Source organism: Carassius auratus, chromosome 10 (genome assembly GCF_003368295.1).
Source record: "Carassius auratus strain Wakin chromosome 10, ASM336829v1, whole genome shotgun sequence".
NCBI lineage: Eukaryota > Metazoa > Chordata > Actinopteri > Cypriniformes > Cyprinidae > Carassius > Carassius auratus.
Genome location: NC_039252.1, coordinates 328,771 through 348,492, shown reverse-complemented (window position 1 = coordinate 348,492; position 19,722 = coordinate 328,771). Strand labels below are relative to the sequence as shown.

Genomic DNA, 19,722 nt, shown 5'->3' with positions numbered 1-19,722 from the left:
TCCCTTCACGGTTTTTACCCAAGAAGACTCCTAAGACTTTAATACCTTGTGTTGCCCACTTCAATCCTCCTGGAATGTGAGGTATCCCACCATTCCTCCATTCACCCATAATAAACCCCTCACTTTCCCCCAGTTTACTTTTGCAGAAGAAGCCTTTTCAAATAGAGTTAAGCTCTTACAAAGTGCTTTAATATCTTCTTGACCTGTTAGAAACACAGTTATATCATCTGCATAAGCGGACACAGAACATTTGAACATTTTCTGAAACATAAAAACCTTTCAAATGATTTCTGAAATGACATCAGAGGTTCAGTCACTAAGCCATATAACTGCCCTGAAACAGGACGCCCCTGTCTAACGCCTCTTTAAACAGCTACTGGGCTACTCAATCCCCCACCTCCTGTCTGGAACAGATGCATTATTATACAACAAACCCAAAGGCTTCCAAAACCTCAAAAAGATATTCATGTCCCACACGATCAAAAGCTTTTTCCTGATCAATAGACAAAACCCGACATCAGAATTATTATTCATCAAAACATCCATAACATCTCTCATTTAAAAGCAGATTATCTATCATTGTCTGATCTGGAATGCAATATGTTTGTCCCTCCTTCACCACAATATGTAAATATTTCTTTAGCCTTTCAGATAACCTAGATTTTATAACCTAAATGCATTAAAGAAACTGGACTCCACTTTTTTAAAAAGACCAGATCTCTTTTTTATTTTTTGGAGTTAGAGCAGCTACTTGGATGTTTTGTGAGAGGAATACATTCACAAACTACTTCATGAAAGTCTCTGTCTAAAACGCTCCAAAAGCTCTTGTAAAATTCTGCTGGTAGGCCGTCAATTCCTGGTGCTCGACTTGTAGAGTATTTTTCAATTCAATTCAAGTTTATTTGTATAGCGCTTTTCACGATACAAATCATTACAAAGCAGCTTTACAGAAAATAACGTTCCTACAATATTTAGTAGTAGCTTATCAGTGGTGACTGTCAGTTTATGTGCAAATGACAGGAGTTTTCTGAAAAATTAATACAAGATGTAGTCAGCCAAATAATGGACATTATTAGCAGTAGGGCTGTGCGATGAATTGAAATATAAATAAAATTGCTATTTGAGTGCGTGTGATTTTCTAAATCTCTTTATAGCATGATTCCCCGCGGCCCTGACCTCCCGCAGTACGTTATCTGAACCAATCAGGATGCAGCGCACCTGAGCAGAGCACTCAGAGCAGACTGGGCATATGCCGAACTCAGGGTTCACACACTCTGTGATTTTTATTTTTTTTATTTTTTTTTGAGCCATGTTAACAGATAAGGACGTTCACACTGCACACAGTAGAAAGATGAGAACAGAAAAGGTTATAAATAGAAAGGTGTGAAAGATTGAATATCTTGCGTGTGAGCACAGAGAGAGTTGTGAGTGCACAGGACACAGGTCGAGCGAGAGGAGACACTGTAAGGGAGTGTGTATCTGAGTCTTATACAGTCTATGATCTGAGCACGCACATCTGGTTTTGGTAACAGAGCAAAGGAAATATGTAGATAGATTCACGCTTGTGCATTATTTTAATGTGCTTTTGCGTTACAATAATGTGCTCTCGTTGCTGCTTCTGAACCGTGTACACATAACTTACTGTATACACACTGCAGACGGAGTACGTGTGACCCTTGGGCAATAAATATATTGGGCAAAACATATAACACCTGAGGAACTGATACAGTGAGCTCTATGAACAATGCATGGAGAACAAAACAAAACAAAAACCTGAACACTGGTTTTATTTTTATTTTTTTAATTAGAATTATAATTACATAGCACCTTTTAGTCTTTCCTCCAAAAAAACCTTCAAATCACTTTTCTTATTCTTTATTTCCTTAATTAGTCCTTCGTTATCAATCAAATGTTCCATACCATGAAGATCATTGTACAGTTGTTTTAATTTCATTTTTATATGTACCATTGAATTATAAGAATACTGCTGACAAAACCCTGATCTGTGTTTCCAACCTCCCACCATTGAGGAAAATTTCCAAAGCCACTCTTATTCCATTTACACAGAAGCTTCTCACAGAAAGAATTATCTTGCGATAATTTTACATTACTATATTTATATTAAAATCAATTGTAACGATATGGTCAGAAAAACCATAAGGACGAATAATTGCATTCCTGATTCTGTTGTTTTCTTCTTTACTCACATATAATCTGTCTAATCTTGCACCAGTAACAGAGGAATCTCATCTTGCTCCATGTTTATCTGATTCCCATCCCTCCACACATCCATTAACTCAAACTCTTTAATTACACTTTAATTAAGTGCATGACATGACTGTGGGTCAGTTTCTTCTCCATTTCTGTCTAATAAGAAGTTAGTTGTGCAGTTCCAGTCTCCACCCATTATCACACAGATATCATCATCATGTTGCTAATAAGCTCTACACGATCTGGTCCTTTATTAGGAGAATGAACATTAATGAATAAAACTACAATCCCCTTTATTTCTGCTTTAACTATTAAAACTCAACCCTTTTCTAATTCTATGGTTGACAAAATATTTAAATCCATATTTTTTGTAAAAAGAATAGCCACCCCCGCACTTATATTTGCTCCATGACTGATGAAACACCATCTATACCACTCCACCTCATTATCACAGTCTGTGTGGGTTTCTTGTGGAAATCTAATGTTTATTTATTTTTATTTAATTATTTCAGCAACCATTGCTCTCTTGCTCCGGTCTCTTCCTCCATTGATATTTAAGGAGCCCACTCTTATCTCCATAAGAGGACTAAGAAAGAAGAGACAGACAGAAAAGGAAGAGTATTCAAGTCCTTATGTGAAGTGCATCTCATTTGGGCAAAATATTGAATTGTTTTGCATGACTTTTCCCTCTTCTTATCTTTGAATCTTTTTTAAACCGAATCTCTTCCTCTGACTCAAACCTTCTTCTGCCAATAAACAACTGAAGCTTCAAACCTTTTCACATCAGGAAAAGTTTTTCCAAATGTCTCTTCCATAAAATCATTTAACGAATATACTTCATCACTGTTTCTGTCACGAGACTCTGTTCCTCTTTCAGCTTGAACTGATGGTAAAACTGAGGACATTATTAACGGTCTTTACATTTAATTAGAAAGATGACGCTTGCGATTATGTAAAGAGAGTGCTTGCGGTGTTCAGCCAATCACAGCGCACTGGGTCAGCTGACCAATCAGAGCAGACTGTGCTTGTGAGGGGGAGGGGCTTTGTAGAAAACGAGGCATTTGAGAGAGACAGGACGTAGAGGACATTAAAACATCTCCACATATTCTGTTACACCAAATAATGATCTCTAATAAAACACCACATGACCCTTTTAAAGCTCTTAAAATCAATCCAATGTTTGTTCAGAGACTAAAAGAAAGAAATACGTGTGTGTGTGTGTGTGTATACAAGAAACACTCCATTGTATGTGCACAAACTTTAGACAGACATTGGTGGAATATGGGTCTACTGATGTGAACTTTTTGTATTTTATATGTACAATAAGCAGTAATTGCAGCATGAAGGTAAAAAGTTAAAGCATGGAGCTTGCACTGTCACAATGTCAGTAAGACACTACCAAAGCAATGCATCTTTGTGTTGATGGCAGATAAAGATGAATGATAAATGAGTGAGGGATCGTTGCAAAAGTGCGCTGAACACCGAACGCTGAAGCTCAAACGTGTGATGCGCTAGAACAGCCCTCACCAGTTCTCCTGCGTCACGCTCACACTCTTCTCCTTTTGCTTTGATGGCAGCTAAACACATTTGAGCATTATCGTTTCCTTGTAATGGTGGTTGGAAAATCTACTGTAAGGAGAATAGCGCCACCTACTGCATGACAGAGGCATAACCGCTGAGGAGAGGCGATACTGATCAGTTAAAATAATGCTTGATCGGCTCCGATCACGATCCTTGAGATCCGCTCAGGACATCCCTAGTTATATCAGACTACAGCGTTAGAGATTTAACCATGACATGAGAACAACTTTAACTTCAAGATCAGTGCCAAAATATGACTATACTTTCAAGCCCTTTAGATGTGTGTCTGGAGTGCTTCTTCACTGCATGTTCCTCCATACTCAGACGCGTGTGTGTGTGTGTGTGTGTGCAGGAGCCGTTCGAGGATGGCTTTGCTAACGGCGAGGAGCTGACTCCTGCGGAGGAGGCCGCGGCTAAAGAAGCCTCCGAGTCTAAAGGAGTGGTGAAGTTCGGCTGGATCAAAGGAGTGCTGGTAAGAGGACTTCCCTGCGATCACACACGCTTCAGTCTCAGAGCAGTGCCACACACACCACACCAGAGATGGGAATGAACAGAACCTAATATCTGTCTGCTGGGGCTGATAACTGCTGTATTGGTGTATCTCTGCTCCGTCCAGACTCTCATTAGAGGCTGTGTGTTAAACTGTGCTGCTCTTTAATGTTTAATATGCTAATACTCTCAACTAGCCGTGGCTTTGCTCATGCAGACGCGTGTGAATCTAAAAGCTTTATGGTTCACAGATCAGCTCTGCTTCTCGTCTCCTGGTCAATATTTGGACAGGCCTTCCTTGTCCTTAAAATTGTCCTCATTTTCACCTTCCCAGTCTGAACATTTGACACCAAACAGCTTCTCATAGTGTCGACAAGTGAAAATTCATTTCCATCCAAAGTGTCTTTCAAACCACGGCAGGAATAGTGTTCAGATGTGTTTGAAGAACTGATGCGGTTCTCCGTCGACAGGCTGTGGTGTAATGTCCGTTACCTCAGAAGAACACTTCTGCTCATCCTTCAGTGAAAAGAAAAGCGTAAAACGTTTTAGGCATAGTTTCACTTCCACTGGAAGTACATGAGGCCAGTTAGTGAACATTACAGCATACAGTCTTCAGTATCGCCACATGACCATGTTCACATGAACTAGTGTAAAACAGTCGCTTGCTGATGGAGTAAACTCACACAGGAATTACAGTCTGAACACACAGGTGAAAGTGTGTCCATCTGGAGCTGTTGTCACGCCACTAAAAGATTATTCTGGAATGGTTTGTATTGAATAATAAACTGCTCCAGTAAAACCCGCAGCAGCTCCGGGCAGGTTTGTGTGTGCTGTAGATGTGTTGATGTATCAGTGATGAAGTCTTCTGTTGTAACGGACATGACTCCACACAACCGTCGAGAGAGCTCAGCCCTCAGCGCTCCTTCAAACACACATGAGTTCCTGTCCAGCGTTCATCGTCCCGCTGAAGGAGGTTTGGGAAACGGCTTTGGTCCTTGATGTTTTTGTCAGCATGAGTCTAAACTGCATCCTTCCTCTGTGCAGGTGCGCTGCATGTTAAACATATGGGGCGTGATGCTCTTCATTCGAATGACATGGATCGTGGGCCAGGCTGGAATTGGTAGGTTTGACTTTTGGTCGGCCGTGTGAATTAGCACTTCAATTCACAAGCACACTCTTGTGTTTTCCATCGAGCTGCAGTCATTTCTCATGCACATGTTGAGTGTGGCTGTGAGCGGTCAGCAGTCATTTAGCAGCTCCAACACTGGAAATGTGCTGCACACAGTGTGAAGCCAGCCACAGACGGATAGTGTTTAGTGCTGTACCTGATAACCTGATAACCATGAGTCGTGGAGACGTTCATCACCTTTTTATTTCCACAGCGTATTCCTGCATCATTGTTATCATGGCCACTGTAGTGACGACCATCACGGGCTGCTCCACCTCTGCGATCGCCACCAATGGCTTTGTACGAGGAGGTAATTTAAAAAGTGCATTATTTCAACTGTGACTTACATTGGTGCAAAATCCATTCAAAAGGTGCCTGTTTGTAGAACTGTTACACACAAATGACACAATGTAGATAAATGCTGATATTCCATAAACATCCAATTGTTTACTGTACACAAGTGACCCTAACAGGGTTGACATTGGAAGCTCATCTACGGGTAGATGTAAAATGCATAACAAATATAATACAAGAAAAGACTTTCATTTGTCCTTTGAGTGTTGCCTTGTCATCATGTTGTTCTTTGTCGACCAAAGTCTGCTTTATTTAATAAGAGCTCTTAACAAAATTACAAGTGAACATTGAAAGTACAAGTTAGCGTCTTCCTTCTATCATTTCAATAGCATTTATTTCCTCAATCAAATGTGGGAAGTTGTAGAGTTTGAAAACACAGCAGAGGACAGGCCAGAAATGCACCCATGATGATCAAAGAGGAGAAAATGGACAGATTCCCAAAAGAGATTTTGGTGGCATCGGATATTGTTACTTAAAGTTATTACTTGCATGTGGTAAAAATATTTTACATCTACATTTATTCATTTAGCAGACGTTTTTATCCAAAGCGACTTACAGATGAGGACAGTGGAAGCAATCAAAAAAAGCAATGATATATAAGTGCTATAACAAGTCTCAGTTAGCTTAACACAGTACACGTAGCATGGGATTTTAAATATAATAAATTAAAAAGAAAACCGATAGAATAAGCTCATTAAAAATTAATCTTGTTGCCGCGTTCTGAATTAATTGTAAAGGTTTGATAGAATTGGCTGGAAGACCTGTCAAGAGAGCATTGCAATAGTCCAGCCTGGACAGAACAAGAGCTTGAACAAGGAGTTGTGCAGCATGATCCGAAAGAAAGGGCTTGATCTTCTTGATGTTGAATAAAGCAAATCTGCAGGATCGGACAGTTTTAGCAATGTGGTCTGAGAAAGTCAGCTGATCATCAATCATAACTCCAAGGCTTCTAGCTGTTTTTGAAGGAGTTATGGTTGATGTGCCTAACTTGATGGTGAAATTGTGATGAAATGATGGGTTTGCTGGAATCACAAGCAGTTCTATCTTGGCAAGGTTGAGTTGAAGGTGATGGTCCATCATCCAGGAAGAAATGTCTGTTAGACAAGCTGAGATGCGAGCAGCTACCATCCGATCATCAGGATGGAATGAGAGGTAGAGTTGAGTGTCATCAGCATAGCAGTGGTATGAAAAGACATGTTTCTGAATGACAGAACCTAATGATGTCATGTAGACAGAGAAGAGAAGTGGTCCAAGAACTGAGCCCTGAGGCACCCCAGTAGTTAGATGTTGAGAGTTGGACACCTCACCTCTCCAAGATACTTTGAAGGACCTATCTGATAGGGAAGACTCAAACCATTGAAGTGTGGTTCCTGAGATGCCATTTGCCAGTAGGGTTGATAGGAGGATCTGGTGGTTAACCGTGTCAAAAGCAGCGGACAGATCAAGCAGGATAAGTACTGAAGATTTGGATTCTGCTCATGCCAGTCTTAGAGCTTCAACAACTGCGAGCAAGGCCGTCTCAGCTGAATGTCCACTTCTGAAGCCAGACTGTCAAGGAGATTGTTGTGTGTGAGAAATGTAGAGACTTGGTTGAACACAGCTCGTTCAAGTGTTTTTGCAATGAAAGGATTTTACATACAGACTCTCATTTTATGAACCCTATTGGGCAGATTTATTGTTCTTCACATGAGTTTTTCTCATATTTGGTGGCAAAGTCTTTTAAAACTCCTGAGTGCATGAGTGTGACGCATCTAACTGTTCTAGCACTACACTAATGACGGATGAAGGGTCAGTAAGGTACTTGGCGCAATGCTTCTAGTTCTCACAGCCTGTGGGGAAGTTCAATAGAGTGTTTTAAGATCTCAGTGTTTTTCTCTCGGGCAATTGAGAGGTTCATTGGCAGTCTGGAAGTCAGAAATGGATAGCTGTCCCTCTCTACAGGCCTTCATCTGAGAGCAGGGTGATGGCATTAGATAACATTTTTGTTTCAGTGTGGAAGCAAATCAATATTTTTCCATGAGCACCTCAGGCGTTAGTTATTAACCCGATCACGAGAGAGTGTGTATGTGTGTGTGTTGGATTGGGTTTGTTTGAGATCCTCAATGATATTTAGCTTTCACTGCAACTCTTTTTTTAGTTTAGAGAACTGCTCTCTCACACTCATCAGAAAATTACATTCACTACTTTGCATATTTTGTTTTTCAGCATTGCATGCAGGATTTTTGATGTGTGTTATTGCTAATGCTTCCCGTCACCGAGGTGTGTAGCCTTTAATCAGATTAGGCCTGATCTTCTCTGGTATTCCAGTCATTTATTAATACACACACACACTTTAATAAATAAGATCTAGTAATAAACACTCCCTCAAGTTGATCTGTACTCAGTCTGTGCACTTTTCTCTCCCCTGATTATAAGGAAAATCTTTAGACTAGGCTTGAATATGGGAGGATGTTTCAGCATAGCTGAGAGTACTACTTTGTTATTGGTAACATAATCTTATCCACAGGCGCACCTCAGGGTTCTGTGCTGGGCCCCGTACTCTTCTCACTCTATCGCTGGGACATATATCATTGAGACATGATGGATTGGTCTACCACTGCTATATCCACAACACGCACTGCTCTACGTTTTACTCCCACTTGCCAGTAGTCAAATTAGGCTGAATGATTCAACTGTTTATTCAGAAAGCTCTCAAAATGCAGTTAACATGAAGAACAAATACAAGGGCAGGACCAGAATCAGTTAATGATTTGAGTTTAGTTGAAGACTGTAGCATTTTAGAATCTTGGGTCCGCAGAATGAGGACAAAGTTGCCAAATGAAGAACTGCTCTTGGATAAAATACCAAAATAACACAACTGAATGTGTAAGTAAGCAATACATGTATGGCCATCTTTCTTTTTCAATAAACATGTGGGTCCTAGCTAGAGGTCGACCGATATTGGATTTTGCAGGATACCGATAGCTACTGTAGGTTGGACCACACTGGCCAATACAGATTAATTAACCAATGTTTTTAAAATGTATACCAAAAAAATACAAATTATTTGTTATTTACAAAAAAAAAATAAAAAATTGAAGTAATAATAATAACAACAGTAATAGTAATAGTAAATGATGAAATTACCACTAAAAGGGCCCTGGGATCTGTTTTATTTTCCTGGATTCTGGATTTTTCCATTTAAATTTCATTCCACTCCTTTTATATAGTTATATTAAAGTTTATTAATCATAAATAAGTCTTATTAAATAAAATCATGAAACGTACACATTTTCAAATAAGTTTAAGAAAAGTTTAAGAAAAATTACATGATTAGGGCCCTACGAAATGTTTTATTGTTTTTCACCATATATTTTTTTTGTGTTCCCAAATTCTGTTTTAGCATGTCTAATTGTTTGAATGCATAAAACAACTTAATTTATTTTTTCTTAAAGAAGCCTAATGATTTTTTCCCCTCAAAAATTCTGTGTATTTATATTTTTATTGTTAACAAATCTAGGCATGACACGTTAATTTTATTTGTCTTTTAATTACTTAATATTAAGCAAACTTTTTTTGGCAAACAAGGGGGATTTACTATTAAAATTTAAAATTAAAACATGGAAGAAATGTTGTGTGATTATTCCTTAACAAGTGATGTTCGTTTCATTTTAGTAGTAGTAGTAGTAGACCGTGTACATTCTACTGAACAATAGACTACAAAACCGACTTTTATTTTGACTGGTTGCAAAATAAATTAATACCTCTACAATTCTGTGTATGTGATATGATGCTTTTGCTCAAATCAAGATGCTCATGAAGTGACTCTCAGAGCAGTTCTGGAGATGTTGTTCATGTGTTTTCGTCCTCATTTAGTGAGACGTCAGACACTGAAATCACCGCAAGCGTCACGTGTTAAACTGTGAATTCTGTTTTTATGATTGATTCTGCGACTCCTTCCACGTTTTCTGCGTCGCGGAAATCATAGGGCCCTACAATTATCCCAGCACACTTGAACTGCTTCTGTTACTGAACACTCAAGTGATCATCTAATCAATATAAAAGAGCAGCGTTGAGTAGAAGAACTCACCAGTGTCACACACACAATGCGTTCAGCTCGAGCAGCGGTCTAAAACAGATTATTTATTCACCAAACAGAAACAAGTTTACCTCAGGAATAAACAATGAGCCAAAGATAAGTTTGAGGTTCAGTGTTTAAAAAACGTAAAGAGCGATCTATATTATAGTTCTATAAAATGAAGCATACAAACTTTAATAGAGCCACAGAAAGACAAAGTTTTGATGGAAATGGTCAATATACAATTCATTATGTTCATTAAAACTGATTCGGGGTGAATATAATGTAATTTACTGTTAAACTATGTGAATGGTGCTCTGAGGCAAGGCAGTAGTTTCTCGCTCTGGTCAGCGTGCAGCGTCACGTGTATGAACCATAGACTGTGGCCTAAACAGACTGAATGTGCCGTCAGTGATTTCAGCATCTAGAGGCCGCTCTCGCACTGTATAATGAAAACAGATCCTTCTCAGCCGCTCCAGAAACAGACTCAACCTGGGAAACTATCAGCCGCTCCAGCAGAGACGAAACACGGAAAACTATCGGCATGGATTTTTGTCGAGAACCCAATTGGTTATCGACAAAAATCCATGCTGATAGTTTTCCAGCTATCAACTATCGGTGCCGATTAATCAGCAAAACCGATAAATCAGCCAACCTCTAGTCCTAGCAATGAAATTGAATTTGTCCAAGTGTTTGTGTGCCCTTACATGATATCTGTTGCAATTTTTTGAATATTTTTAAAGGGTCTCTTAATGATGCAACAAGATAACTGATAAATCAGCCTTGAATTGTATTTTCAGGAAGGTGATCTGTTTAATTTATTTTCTTTAGGTGGGGCGTATTACTTAATATCTCGAAGTCTGGGCCCAGAGTTTGGCGGCTCCATTGGTCTTATTTTCGCCTTTGCCAACGCTGTGGCCGTGGCCATGTACGTCGTGGGCTTCGCAGAAACTGTAGTTGAACTGCTCATTGTAAGAGGCACAGTTCTGTTCTCTCATACATTCAGTTTGCTTTTATGATTTTTTATAGACAGAATAATCATGTGTTTGTGTCCATTTAGAATTCCAATGCACTCATGCTCGATGAGATTAATGATGTCAGGATCATTGGAACCATTACGGTCATCCTGCTGCTTGGTATCTCTGTGGCTGGAATGGAGTGGGAGGCCAAGGCAGGAGATTTTGTGTATCTTTAGTTTTCTTTGATCATCAGCCAGTGCTGACCTTGAATTCACCATTTGTCAAAATGATTTTGTTTCACAGGCTCAAATATTCCTCCTGTTCATTTTGGTAACTGCTATCTTTAACTACTTCATTGGGACCTTCATCGCTGTCGAGTCCAAGGAGAAATTTGGCTTCTTCGGCTATGATGGTAAGAGTGAGCTTATCTAGACCAGCATTTATCAACCGCTGGGCATCAGAAAGAAAACAAAGCTGTATGTACATGATAAACTGCTACTGTTTGTTTGTTTGTGTGGTTTTTTTTTTTTTTATGTAAAAGGGTTTGCGTCAGATCAAACCCTGCTGTGTTTGATAAACATAGTTTGTGCTGAACACAGCGTTTTGTGCTGCGAAATACTCTCTGGCAAGAGAATGAAACCTTGAAAAAGGAAAAAGATGGAAACTATGAAGCCAAGGCTTTGGAGATTTGCTATAGTTTCTCCTTGATATAATATTAACAGTTTTTAATTTAACAATGTTACCTGATTGGCGCTGGATGTCCAAATGAAGACTTGAGGCTTTAGGGAAAACCACGTAAGAACAATAGTTGAGGATTGTCCAAGGCCTAGTTTATTGTGGGACTTGAGTTCTGAGTTTAAAATTTGGTAGTGGTTTTCACTTGATTCACTCCTGTTGTGCTTTCTATCATCTAACTACTGCAATTATTATCGGACATCTTGTCTTTATAGCCGGCATCTTGGCAGATAACTTTGGCCCAGACTTTCGAGGGCAGACGTTTTTCTCCGTTTTTTCCATCTTCTTCCCGGCTGCCACAGGTATTTTGGCTGGAGCCAACATCTCAGGAGATCTAGCAGTGAGTGTCTGCAATCCTTTCCTCAACGCATTCATTTATTCTTCATCACAGTCTCTGCCAAAATTCTCTGTAATTGTTTCTTTCCTTTAAGGATCCTCAAATGGCCATCCCTAAAGGAACGCTGTTGGCTATCCTCATAACGGGCCTCGTGTACATGGGGGTGGCCATTTCTGCAGGTAAACTCTCTCAGAATTGGATATCGTTTTGATTACTCCTGTATTATTGATTGATTTGTTTCATGTATTGGCTGATTTGTTGAAAGGTGCTTGCATCGTGCGGGATGCTACAGGAATGGAGAGTAACGTAACTCTCGGTGGCTTAAACTGCACTGATGCGGTCTGTAAGTTTGGCTATGACTTCACTTCCTGTAGACCTGTTGGAGGAGGAAAGTCGAACTGCAAGTTCGGCCTTCACAACGATTTCCAGGTACATCATCACCTTTTCTACATTATCACTCCGCTCCAAATCCAAATCCTAGGGAGCTTCCTCCTGAGCATCATTTTTAAGGCACTTACTTGCACTCTGGACAAATTAAACATTTTACTGAAATGTACTGGTTTTAATGCAGGTAGAAACTTTTTTTATGAAGAATGCTCACTCAGGGACTTGTTCAGGGTTCCTGCGCGTCCTTAAAAAATCTTCAAGTTAGTTGTATCAAATTTAGGTCCATAAAAAGTCTTAAATTGTCTAAGAAAGTTTTTTCATTTTTTATTATGATTTCAAGAAGTCTATGGGGAGAAAAAAAAATAGAATTGGGGATGGAAAGACAAGAATTGCAGTTTGGCTTAATTTTCAGTAAGCCTGTTATTTTTGTTCAGACCAATGCAAAAATCGACATATATCCTTACCCCGCTCATGTGTTCATTTCACTTGTGCAGGACCAATAGCAATTCTGTGTTATTTAGTAAGATTTTACCAGACAAGTTAATTTACAAAAGTCCTTGTATAATTGTAAGTGCTGTATTTAAGTGTCTGCTTGATTTGTATTCTTGTGTATGTAATTCTTGTACATTGTAAGTTCTGCCATGAAAACAGATGCTGACATGGCAATAAACAGAAATGATAAGACTAACGGTGTCAGGATGGGAAGAGAACGGCTGTGGTTGTGTGGCTGAAGGTGTTGTTCTGCAGGTCATGAGTGTGGTGTCAGGCTTCGGACCCCTCATCACGGCCGGCATCTTCTCTGCCACCCTCTCCTCTGCCCTGGCTTCTCTCGTCAGCGCCCCCAAGGTCTTCCAGGTGGGCGTCTCACGCACTGCTTCATCTCAGAGACTGCTGTCTGTTTTAACACGTGTGGTTTCGCTCCGTGATGTCAGAACAGGTCTTGCTGGTTTCATAGATTCTTCCATTTCCTCAGGCTTTATGCAAAGACAATATCTACCCTGGAATTGGAGTATTCGGCAAGGGCTACGGCAAGAACAACGAGCCCCTGCGAGGATATTTGCTCACCTTTGGCATTGCCTTGGCCTTCATTGTCATTGGTAGGATCTCGACAAATTGAATTATTTTTAATTGTTGAATAAAACAATGGGGTGGGTTGATGAGGTCACCTCGCTCTGACACATGCTTGTTTTAATTTCTCCAGCGGAGTTGAATGTCATCGCCCCAATCATTTCCAATTTCTTCCTGGCCTCGTACGCTCTCATCAACTTCTCTGTGTTTCACGCGTCGCTGGCCAATTCCCCCGGTAAGAGGTTCCTCCACCTGTGCTGAATTCACTAGACAAGCTGGGTCACGTCTCCACAGATGAGTGAGCAGACATCATTAGTGTCAGGGTGGGACGTAACACCCCAGCCCTCGGGCTCACACACATCTGAGGAGTTCACACTGAGAAGAGCGCGTGGTATCTGACACTTCACATGAGGGGCTTTGAAACTGACGGTTTGTTCATTGGAGGTTCAGTCAAATCAGGTGCTTGAGCTTCACAAATGCTGATCCACCACAGGACGTGAAGCAAAGTGTTTTCCATTTATATTGACACAGATTTGAAACCCTCATGCTAAATGAGGTTATGTCTCTAAAACCCTGAGTAGCGTGGCAGTAAATATTAAGGGCCCTATCATACATGCCATGGGCATGCTGGTCTAAAAAAGAGGTGTGTTCAGGAACATTGCTATTTTAAGGAGCTGAGAATAGACTGCACCACAGACCAACTCAAACCTGGTCTGAAGTCTGGCGCAATGTTTTTTCTTTGTCATTTAAAGAGCGTACACGCTGCTTATTAAACACAGGGACGCACCGCAGCACACAAACATGCCAAATATTACACATTAAAGGATTGCAATGCATAAGAATTTTTAGTATTTTATATATATATAAATATAAATGCCTACATGTCATAATGGATAGTCTTGGCATGTGTACGACTCTATTTGCTCTCACACGAGCTGCTCCGTTTTATCTCAGAGACTCGTTCTGTCTTTGCGCTTGCCATATTCTGCCGTGTAAATAGCAAATCTGTCATGGCACGAACGCCTCTGGCTCTTAAGGGGAATGGACATCTGGAGGCCCTGATATACTCATAGCCATGTTCTTTTTCATTGGTTGAAGACATTTGAAATCCTTTGCAGCTGTATACTATTAATGAACACGCTGTGGCTTTAGATGAATGTTTAAATATGCTTGTTTTGTGCAAACACGCCAGCAGTGAGAAAGCAGCAGTTAAGAACACATCAGATCGTCATGATATTCAGCGCTCCAGTCACCTCACGTTTATTAATCTAGCACTTCACACAGCAGACGGCTTCACAGCTTGTCCTGTAGAGCAGCTTGTGTCTGTTCACCTTTCTCAAGTTCACTTGAAGCTCACAGAATGACCTCTGATTTCACACCGGTTCATTCTGTGATTTCTGGAGTGTGTCGGGGCCTTTACAGAGTTGCCCAAACTTTGCAAAGTAACCGCTCCTATACAAGAAGGTGTTTTTGTGTTCCTGTAGAGTGTCCATTCCTATTGCTGTGCTAATCAGACCTTTATCATTTATTTTCATATCTGAATGAGATCATGTTATTGAGTGTGTTTCTTGTTTTGAAGTTATAATTTCATGTATTTCTTTATTCTTTGTGTGAAGAGGTTTGTTTGTCCCTCAATACCAAAGCTGTAGAAGACCAGCAGGTAGATATCTTCACTTCTGACACTTTATTACAGAGTCTCTGCACACGATTGCATGAACGTAAAGGGTACGTGTAGCGCTCACTCTCAGACGGGGCTCGTTTAAAGCGCTTCTGTACCCTTTACGTCATGCAGTGTCTGTAGCTTTACAAGGTAACCGTGATCCACTAAATCCCACTAGTCTAGTACATGTCCTGTGTTCAAGAAGCCTTCCTAGTCGTGGTAACAGCTCATGTGTATGCTAACTGGTGCTAACTTCATTTAATAATTCTGTGTTCATGCTTTTGTGAAACTGACTCCTTCCAGTGTGTAAGGGTTGTTCAGGACACGGAGAGGCTGTGATCAGTCTGGTATGAGATGTCTTGAGCAGATTCTGTGCGGTGGCGTCCCGTCACACACCCCTGTGCCGTCCTTTGTGTCCCACACTGTTGTGTAACGTGGCAGAACGGCACAGTTAGCACTTTCCTGCCACAAAGAACTATTGTTGGTTTAGTTGCTCCGTTCCAACACGTGTCTCTCGTTGTGGGGTGTACTTAGGGTATTTTGACCTTCCCTATGTTGGCACATCCTAACCCGTAGTACTGCAGCAGATGCCCTGCTGTTTGACCGAGTCTCTGAGCGTTTGCTCCGTGTGTGTCAGGATGGAGGCCGAGCTTCAAGTACTACAACATGTGGGTGTCTCTGGCCGGGGCCATCCTGTGTTGTGTGGTCATGTTCATCATCAACTGGTGGGCGGCCCTCCTGACCAACGTCATCGTCCTGTCCCTCTACATCTACGTCAGCTACAAGAAACCAGGTGGAGTGGACTGTGAGACAAAGCATCAGCTGTTGTTCAGTGCAGCCCCAGTGCTTGATGGGATTGTTGTGTTCCTACAGATGTGAACTGGGGCTCGTCCACTCAAGCGCTGACGTATCATCAGGCCCTGACACACAGTCTGCAGCTGTGCGGAGTAGCTGACCACATCAAAACCTACAGGTAATACGGCCTCTGTGTGGGTGTGTGTCTGTGTGTGTGTGTCTGTGTGTCTGTGGGGGTGTGTGTGTGTGTGGGGGTGTGTCTGTGTGTGTGTGTGTCTGTGTGTCTGTGTGTGTGTGGGGGTGTGTCTGTGTGTGTGTGTGTGGGTGTGTGTGTGTGTGGGGGTGTGTCTGTGTGTGTGGGGGTGTGTGTTTGTGTCTGTGTGTGTGGGTGTGTGTGTCTGTGTGTGTGTCTGTGTGTGTGGGTGTGTGTGTCTGTGTGTGTGTGTTTTCCTCCAAACCTGTGAATGATCACATTTGCCATTGATTGTGATACAAGAAGTGTATTTATCATAATCAAAATTTGCAAATGAAGACAATGCATAAATAATCTGAATGGAATTGACTGACGGTGAAGAGAAGAGCGTGATTATTAGCGCTGTGGATTTATCGTGAGGTCTTTGATCTTCAGTGTGAGGTTTTCTGATGTGACTCTGATGAATCTCATGTTGAGAACAGAGCGAGCGCTGATTTCTGCCTTTCTGACAGCACGCATCGCCCTCTGTATAATCCGGGTTTATTCTTAACATTTTTGCTTTGAAGCGGTCTAATCTGAGCCGGAGCTGTGCTCTGGACTGGCCGCTGACCCTGGAGGTCATGAGAATGCTCTGACGTTGTCCGTCTCCTCTAGGCCACAGTGTCTGGTGATGACCGGAGCTCCAAACTCACGCCCAGCTCTTCTGCATCTGGTGCATGCCTTCACCAAGAACGTGGGTCTGATGCTGTGCGGCCACGTGCGCGTGGTGAGTACCTGTGTGTGTGTGTGTGTGTGTGTGTGTGCAGTCCCTGTTCCAGTGGTCTCTTCATGCAGCGGTTATACGATCATGTTGTTGGAGTAAAGCAGCTCTGTGTGGACTGAGATTACAGTGTGCAGAATGAACCACGCTCTTTAACTTCATGAGCTGATCTCTGCACACGTGTGTTCGTTCCCAGAGTTCCCGGCGGCCCAACTTCAAAGAGCTGAGCAGCGATATGCTACGCTACCAAAGGTGGCTCCTCCACAACAGCTCCAAGGCGTTTTACACTCCTGTGGTGGCTGAAGACCTTCGCCAAGGAACCCAGTACCTGCTGCAGGTGTGTGTGTGTGTGTGTGTGTGTGTGTGTGTGTGTGGTAACCATCTTGCTCACTAGTTGATTTGAGCATGTTTTTAATTCCACACATTTGTACCATCTCACCTATCTACAGATCCATCTTTACAGGGTTGAATGTTTTATTTTAGCTTTCCATTGGCCAAAGGCTCCTTTGCACCAATAAGCCTAAAATTGGGCTTTTCTGTCCTTTGAATTCTTGGCTTCCTGCTTGGTACACGTGAGCCCATAATCTGCTCACAACTGAATTCTGTGTATTAACCCATTTGGAAATATTTACTTCTGTGTGTGTGTTTGCTGAAATGACCTCCATTATGGGGCCACAATTGGCCTCAATAAAAACCTGCTTTCTCTGCATTATTGGACATGCTAGCTGTGGCTGTAATTCAGAACCTAAACATGCCAAATGTTTTATAATAAAAAGAAAAAGAAAAACGTACTTTCTATGAGTGCTGAGTTTGGGGTTGGTCATTTTTTGCTTCTGGAGATAACCCGAGTGTGTGTTTGGCAGGCTGCTGGTCTGGGCAGACTGAGGCCCAACACGCTGGTGCTCGGCTTCAAGAACGACTGGCGCTTCGGAGATATAAAGGACGTGGAGACCTACATAAACCTGATGCAGTGGGTTTCATCTTCTGTTTGAAATCAGTCCACTATTGATAAAAATCTCACTCAATTAGTGAGGCAGCAGCTTTTATACAGTGATAAAGTGGTTTGTTTATTTGTTTGCCTGACATCTGGTCATCATGTATATTGTGTTCTGGCATTAATTTTGATGCAGTTTTTGGCTTGACGTGTACATGCTTCTAGTGTATGTACAGCTGAAGAGCGTCTGGTAGATGTTTATGAGCAAACGGGGGAAGCAGCTTTGAAGTAAATGGTGTGGATCTTCATCCTGTGAGACATTAACGCTTGTTTATTTGTGTGTGTGTGTGTGTGTGTGTGTGTGTGTGTGTGTGTAGCGATGCGTTTGATTTTCAGTACGGTGTGGTCATTCTCAGACTGCGAGAGGGACTTGATATCTCTCACATTCAAGGCCAAGGTACAGTACTGAACATGAACCATTCTCCTTTAAAGAATATGCGTGATCTGACCAATACTTCATGTATTTATCATGAACGCATCAGTCTTCACTAGTGATTAACTGCATCAGTAGAATGTTGACTCTGCTTTACATGCCCTCTCATGGGAACAAAGCATTTTAACCATTTAAATCCTGTAAAACACTTCAGTGTTCGGCTGGATGAAATCGTCCATTTAATGACCTCGTTTTTTGATGGTCATTAAGTGGACTTGCTGTTCATGCTAAATTTGAGTTTGCCTTAACCTCAAAGGGGTGCTTAACTTTCCGTTTGTTCCTGCAGATGATTCTTCAGCGATGAAGGATGTTATAGTTTCAGTGGACATGAGCAAAGACTCGGATGGAGACTCGTCCAAACCCTCCTCCAAGGCCACCAGTGTCCAGAACAGCCCGGCCGTCCAGAAAGGTTGGTGCTTTGAGTTCGGTTGTTCTCCACAAGTCAAGTCAAGTCACTTATTTATATAGTGCCTTAAACAAAACAGATTGTGTCAAAGCAACTGAACAACATTCATTTGGAAAACAGTGTCTCCATAATGCAAAATGATAGTTAAAGGCAGTTCATCATTGAATTCAGTGATGTCATCTCTGTTCAGTTTAAATAGTGTCTGTGCATTTATTTGCAATCAAGTCAATGATATCACTGTAGATGAAGTGACCCCAACTAAGCAAGCCAGAGGCGACAGCGGCAAGGAACCGAAACTCCATCGTTGACAGAATGGAGAAAAAAACCTTGGGAGAAACCAGGCTCAGTTGGGGTCAGTTCTCCTCTGACCAGACGAAACCAGTAGTTCAATTCCAGACTGCAGCAAAGTCAGATTGTGCAGAAGAATCATCTTTTTCCTGTGGTCTTGTCCTGGTGCTCCTCTGAGACAAGGTCTTTACAGGGGATCTGTATCTGGGGCTCTAGTTGTCCTGGTCTCCGCTGTCTTTCAGGGCAGTAGAGGTCCTTTCTAGGTGCTGATCCACCATCTGGTCTGGATACGTACTGGATCCGGGTGACTGCAGTGACCCTCTGATCTGGATACAGACTGGATCTGGTGGCTACGGTGACCTCGGTACAAGAGAGAAACAGACAAATATTAGCGTAGATGCCATTCTTCTAATGATGTAGAAAGTACGGTGTTATGTGAAGTGTTTCCGGTTCCGGTTTACCTAATTAATGCAGCCTAAGAATCCTTTAACGGATTTGGATATTAAAAGCATATTAGTATGTTATGTGTATGCCAGGTTAAAGAGATGGGTCTTTAATCTAGATTTAAACTGCAAGAGTGTGTCTGCCTCCCGAACAATGTTAGGTAGGTTATTCCAGAGTTTAGGCGCCAAATAGGAAAAGGATCTGCCGCCCGCAGTTGATTTTGATATTCTAGGTATTATCAAATACCTAGTTTTGAGAACGTAGCGGACGTAGAGGAGTATAATGTAAAAGGAGCTCATTCAAATACTGAGGTGCTAAACCATTCAGGGCTTTATAAGTAATAAGCAACATTTTAAAATCTATACGATGTTTGATAGGGAGCCAGTGCAGTGTGGACAGGACC

The 19,722-nt window shown here is 41.5% G+C and overlaps 1 protein-coding gene across 2 annotated transcripts in view; it reads left to right on the top strand.

Moving 5' to 3' along the window:
• LOC113109500 (solute carrier family 12 member 2-like) overlaps positions 1-19,722 on the top strand; it is a 46,077-nt gene that overhangs the window by 14,088 nt on the left and 12,267 nt on the right. For both annotated transcript variants that reach the window (XM_026273054.1, XM_026273053.1), the window contains exons 2-20: positions 4,145-4,264; positions 5,326-5,401; positions 5,664-5,759; positions 10,692-10,831; positions 10,921-11,031; positions 11,123-11,231; positions 11,770-11,894; positions 11,986-12,070; positions 12,157-12,320; positions 13,026-13,133; positions 13,252-13,375; positions 13,480-13,581; positions 15,644-15,799; positions 15,880-15,979; positions 16,649-16,760; positions 16,951-17,091; positions 17,618-17,724; positions 18,066-18,145; positions 18,468-18,590. In XM_026273054.1, coding sequence (XP_026128839.1) covers positions 4,145-4,264; positions 5,326-5,401; positions 5,664-5,759; positions 10,692-10,831; positions 10,921-11,031; positions 11,123-11,231; positions 11,770-11,894; positions 11,986-12,070; positions 12,157-12,320; positions 13,026-13,133; positions 13,252-13,375; positions 13,480-13,581; positions 15,644-15,799; positions 15,880-15,979; positions 16,649-16,760; positions 16,951-17,091; positions 17,618-17,724; positions 18,066-18,145; positions 18,468-18,590 — 2,179 coding nt within the window. The remainder of the gene's footprint in view (positions 1-4,144; positions 4,265-5,325; positions 5,402-5,663; positions 5,760-10,691; positions 10,832-10,920; positions 11,032-11,122; positions 11,232-11,769; positions 11,895-11,985; positions 12,071-12,156; positions 12,321-13,025; positions 13,134-13,251; positions 13,376-13,479; positions 13,582-15,643; positions 15,800-15,879; positions 15,980-16,648; positions 16,761-16,950; positions 17,092-17,617; positions 17,725-18,065; positions 18,146-18,467; positions 18,591-19,722) is intronic.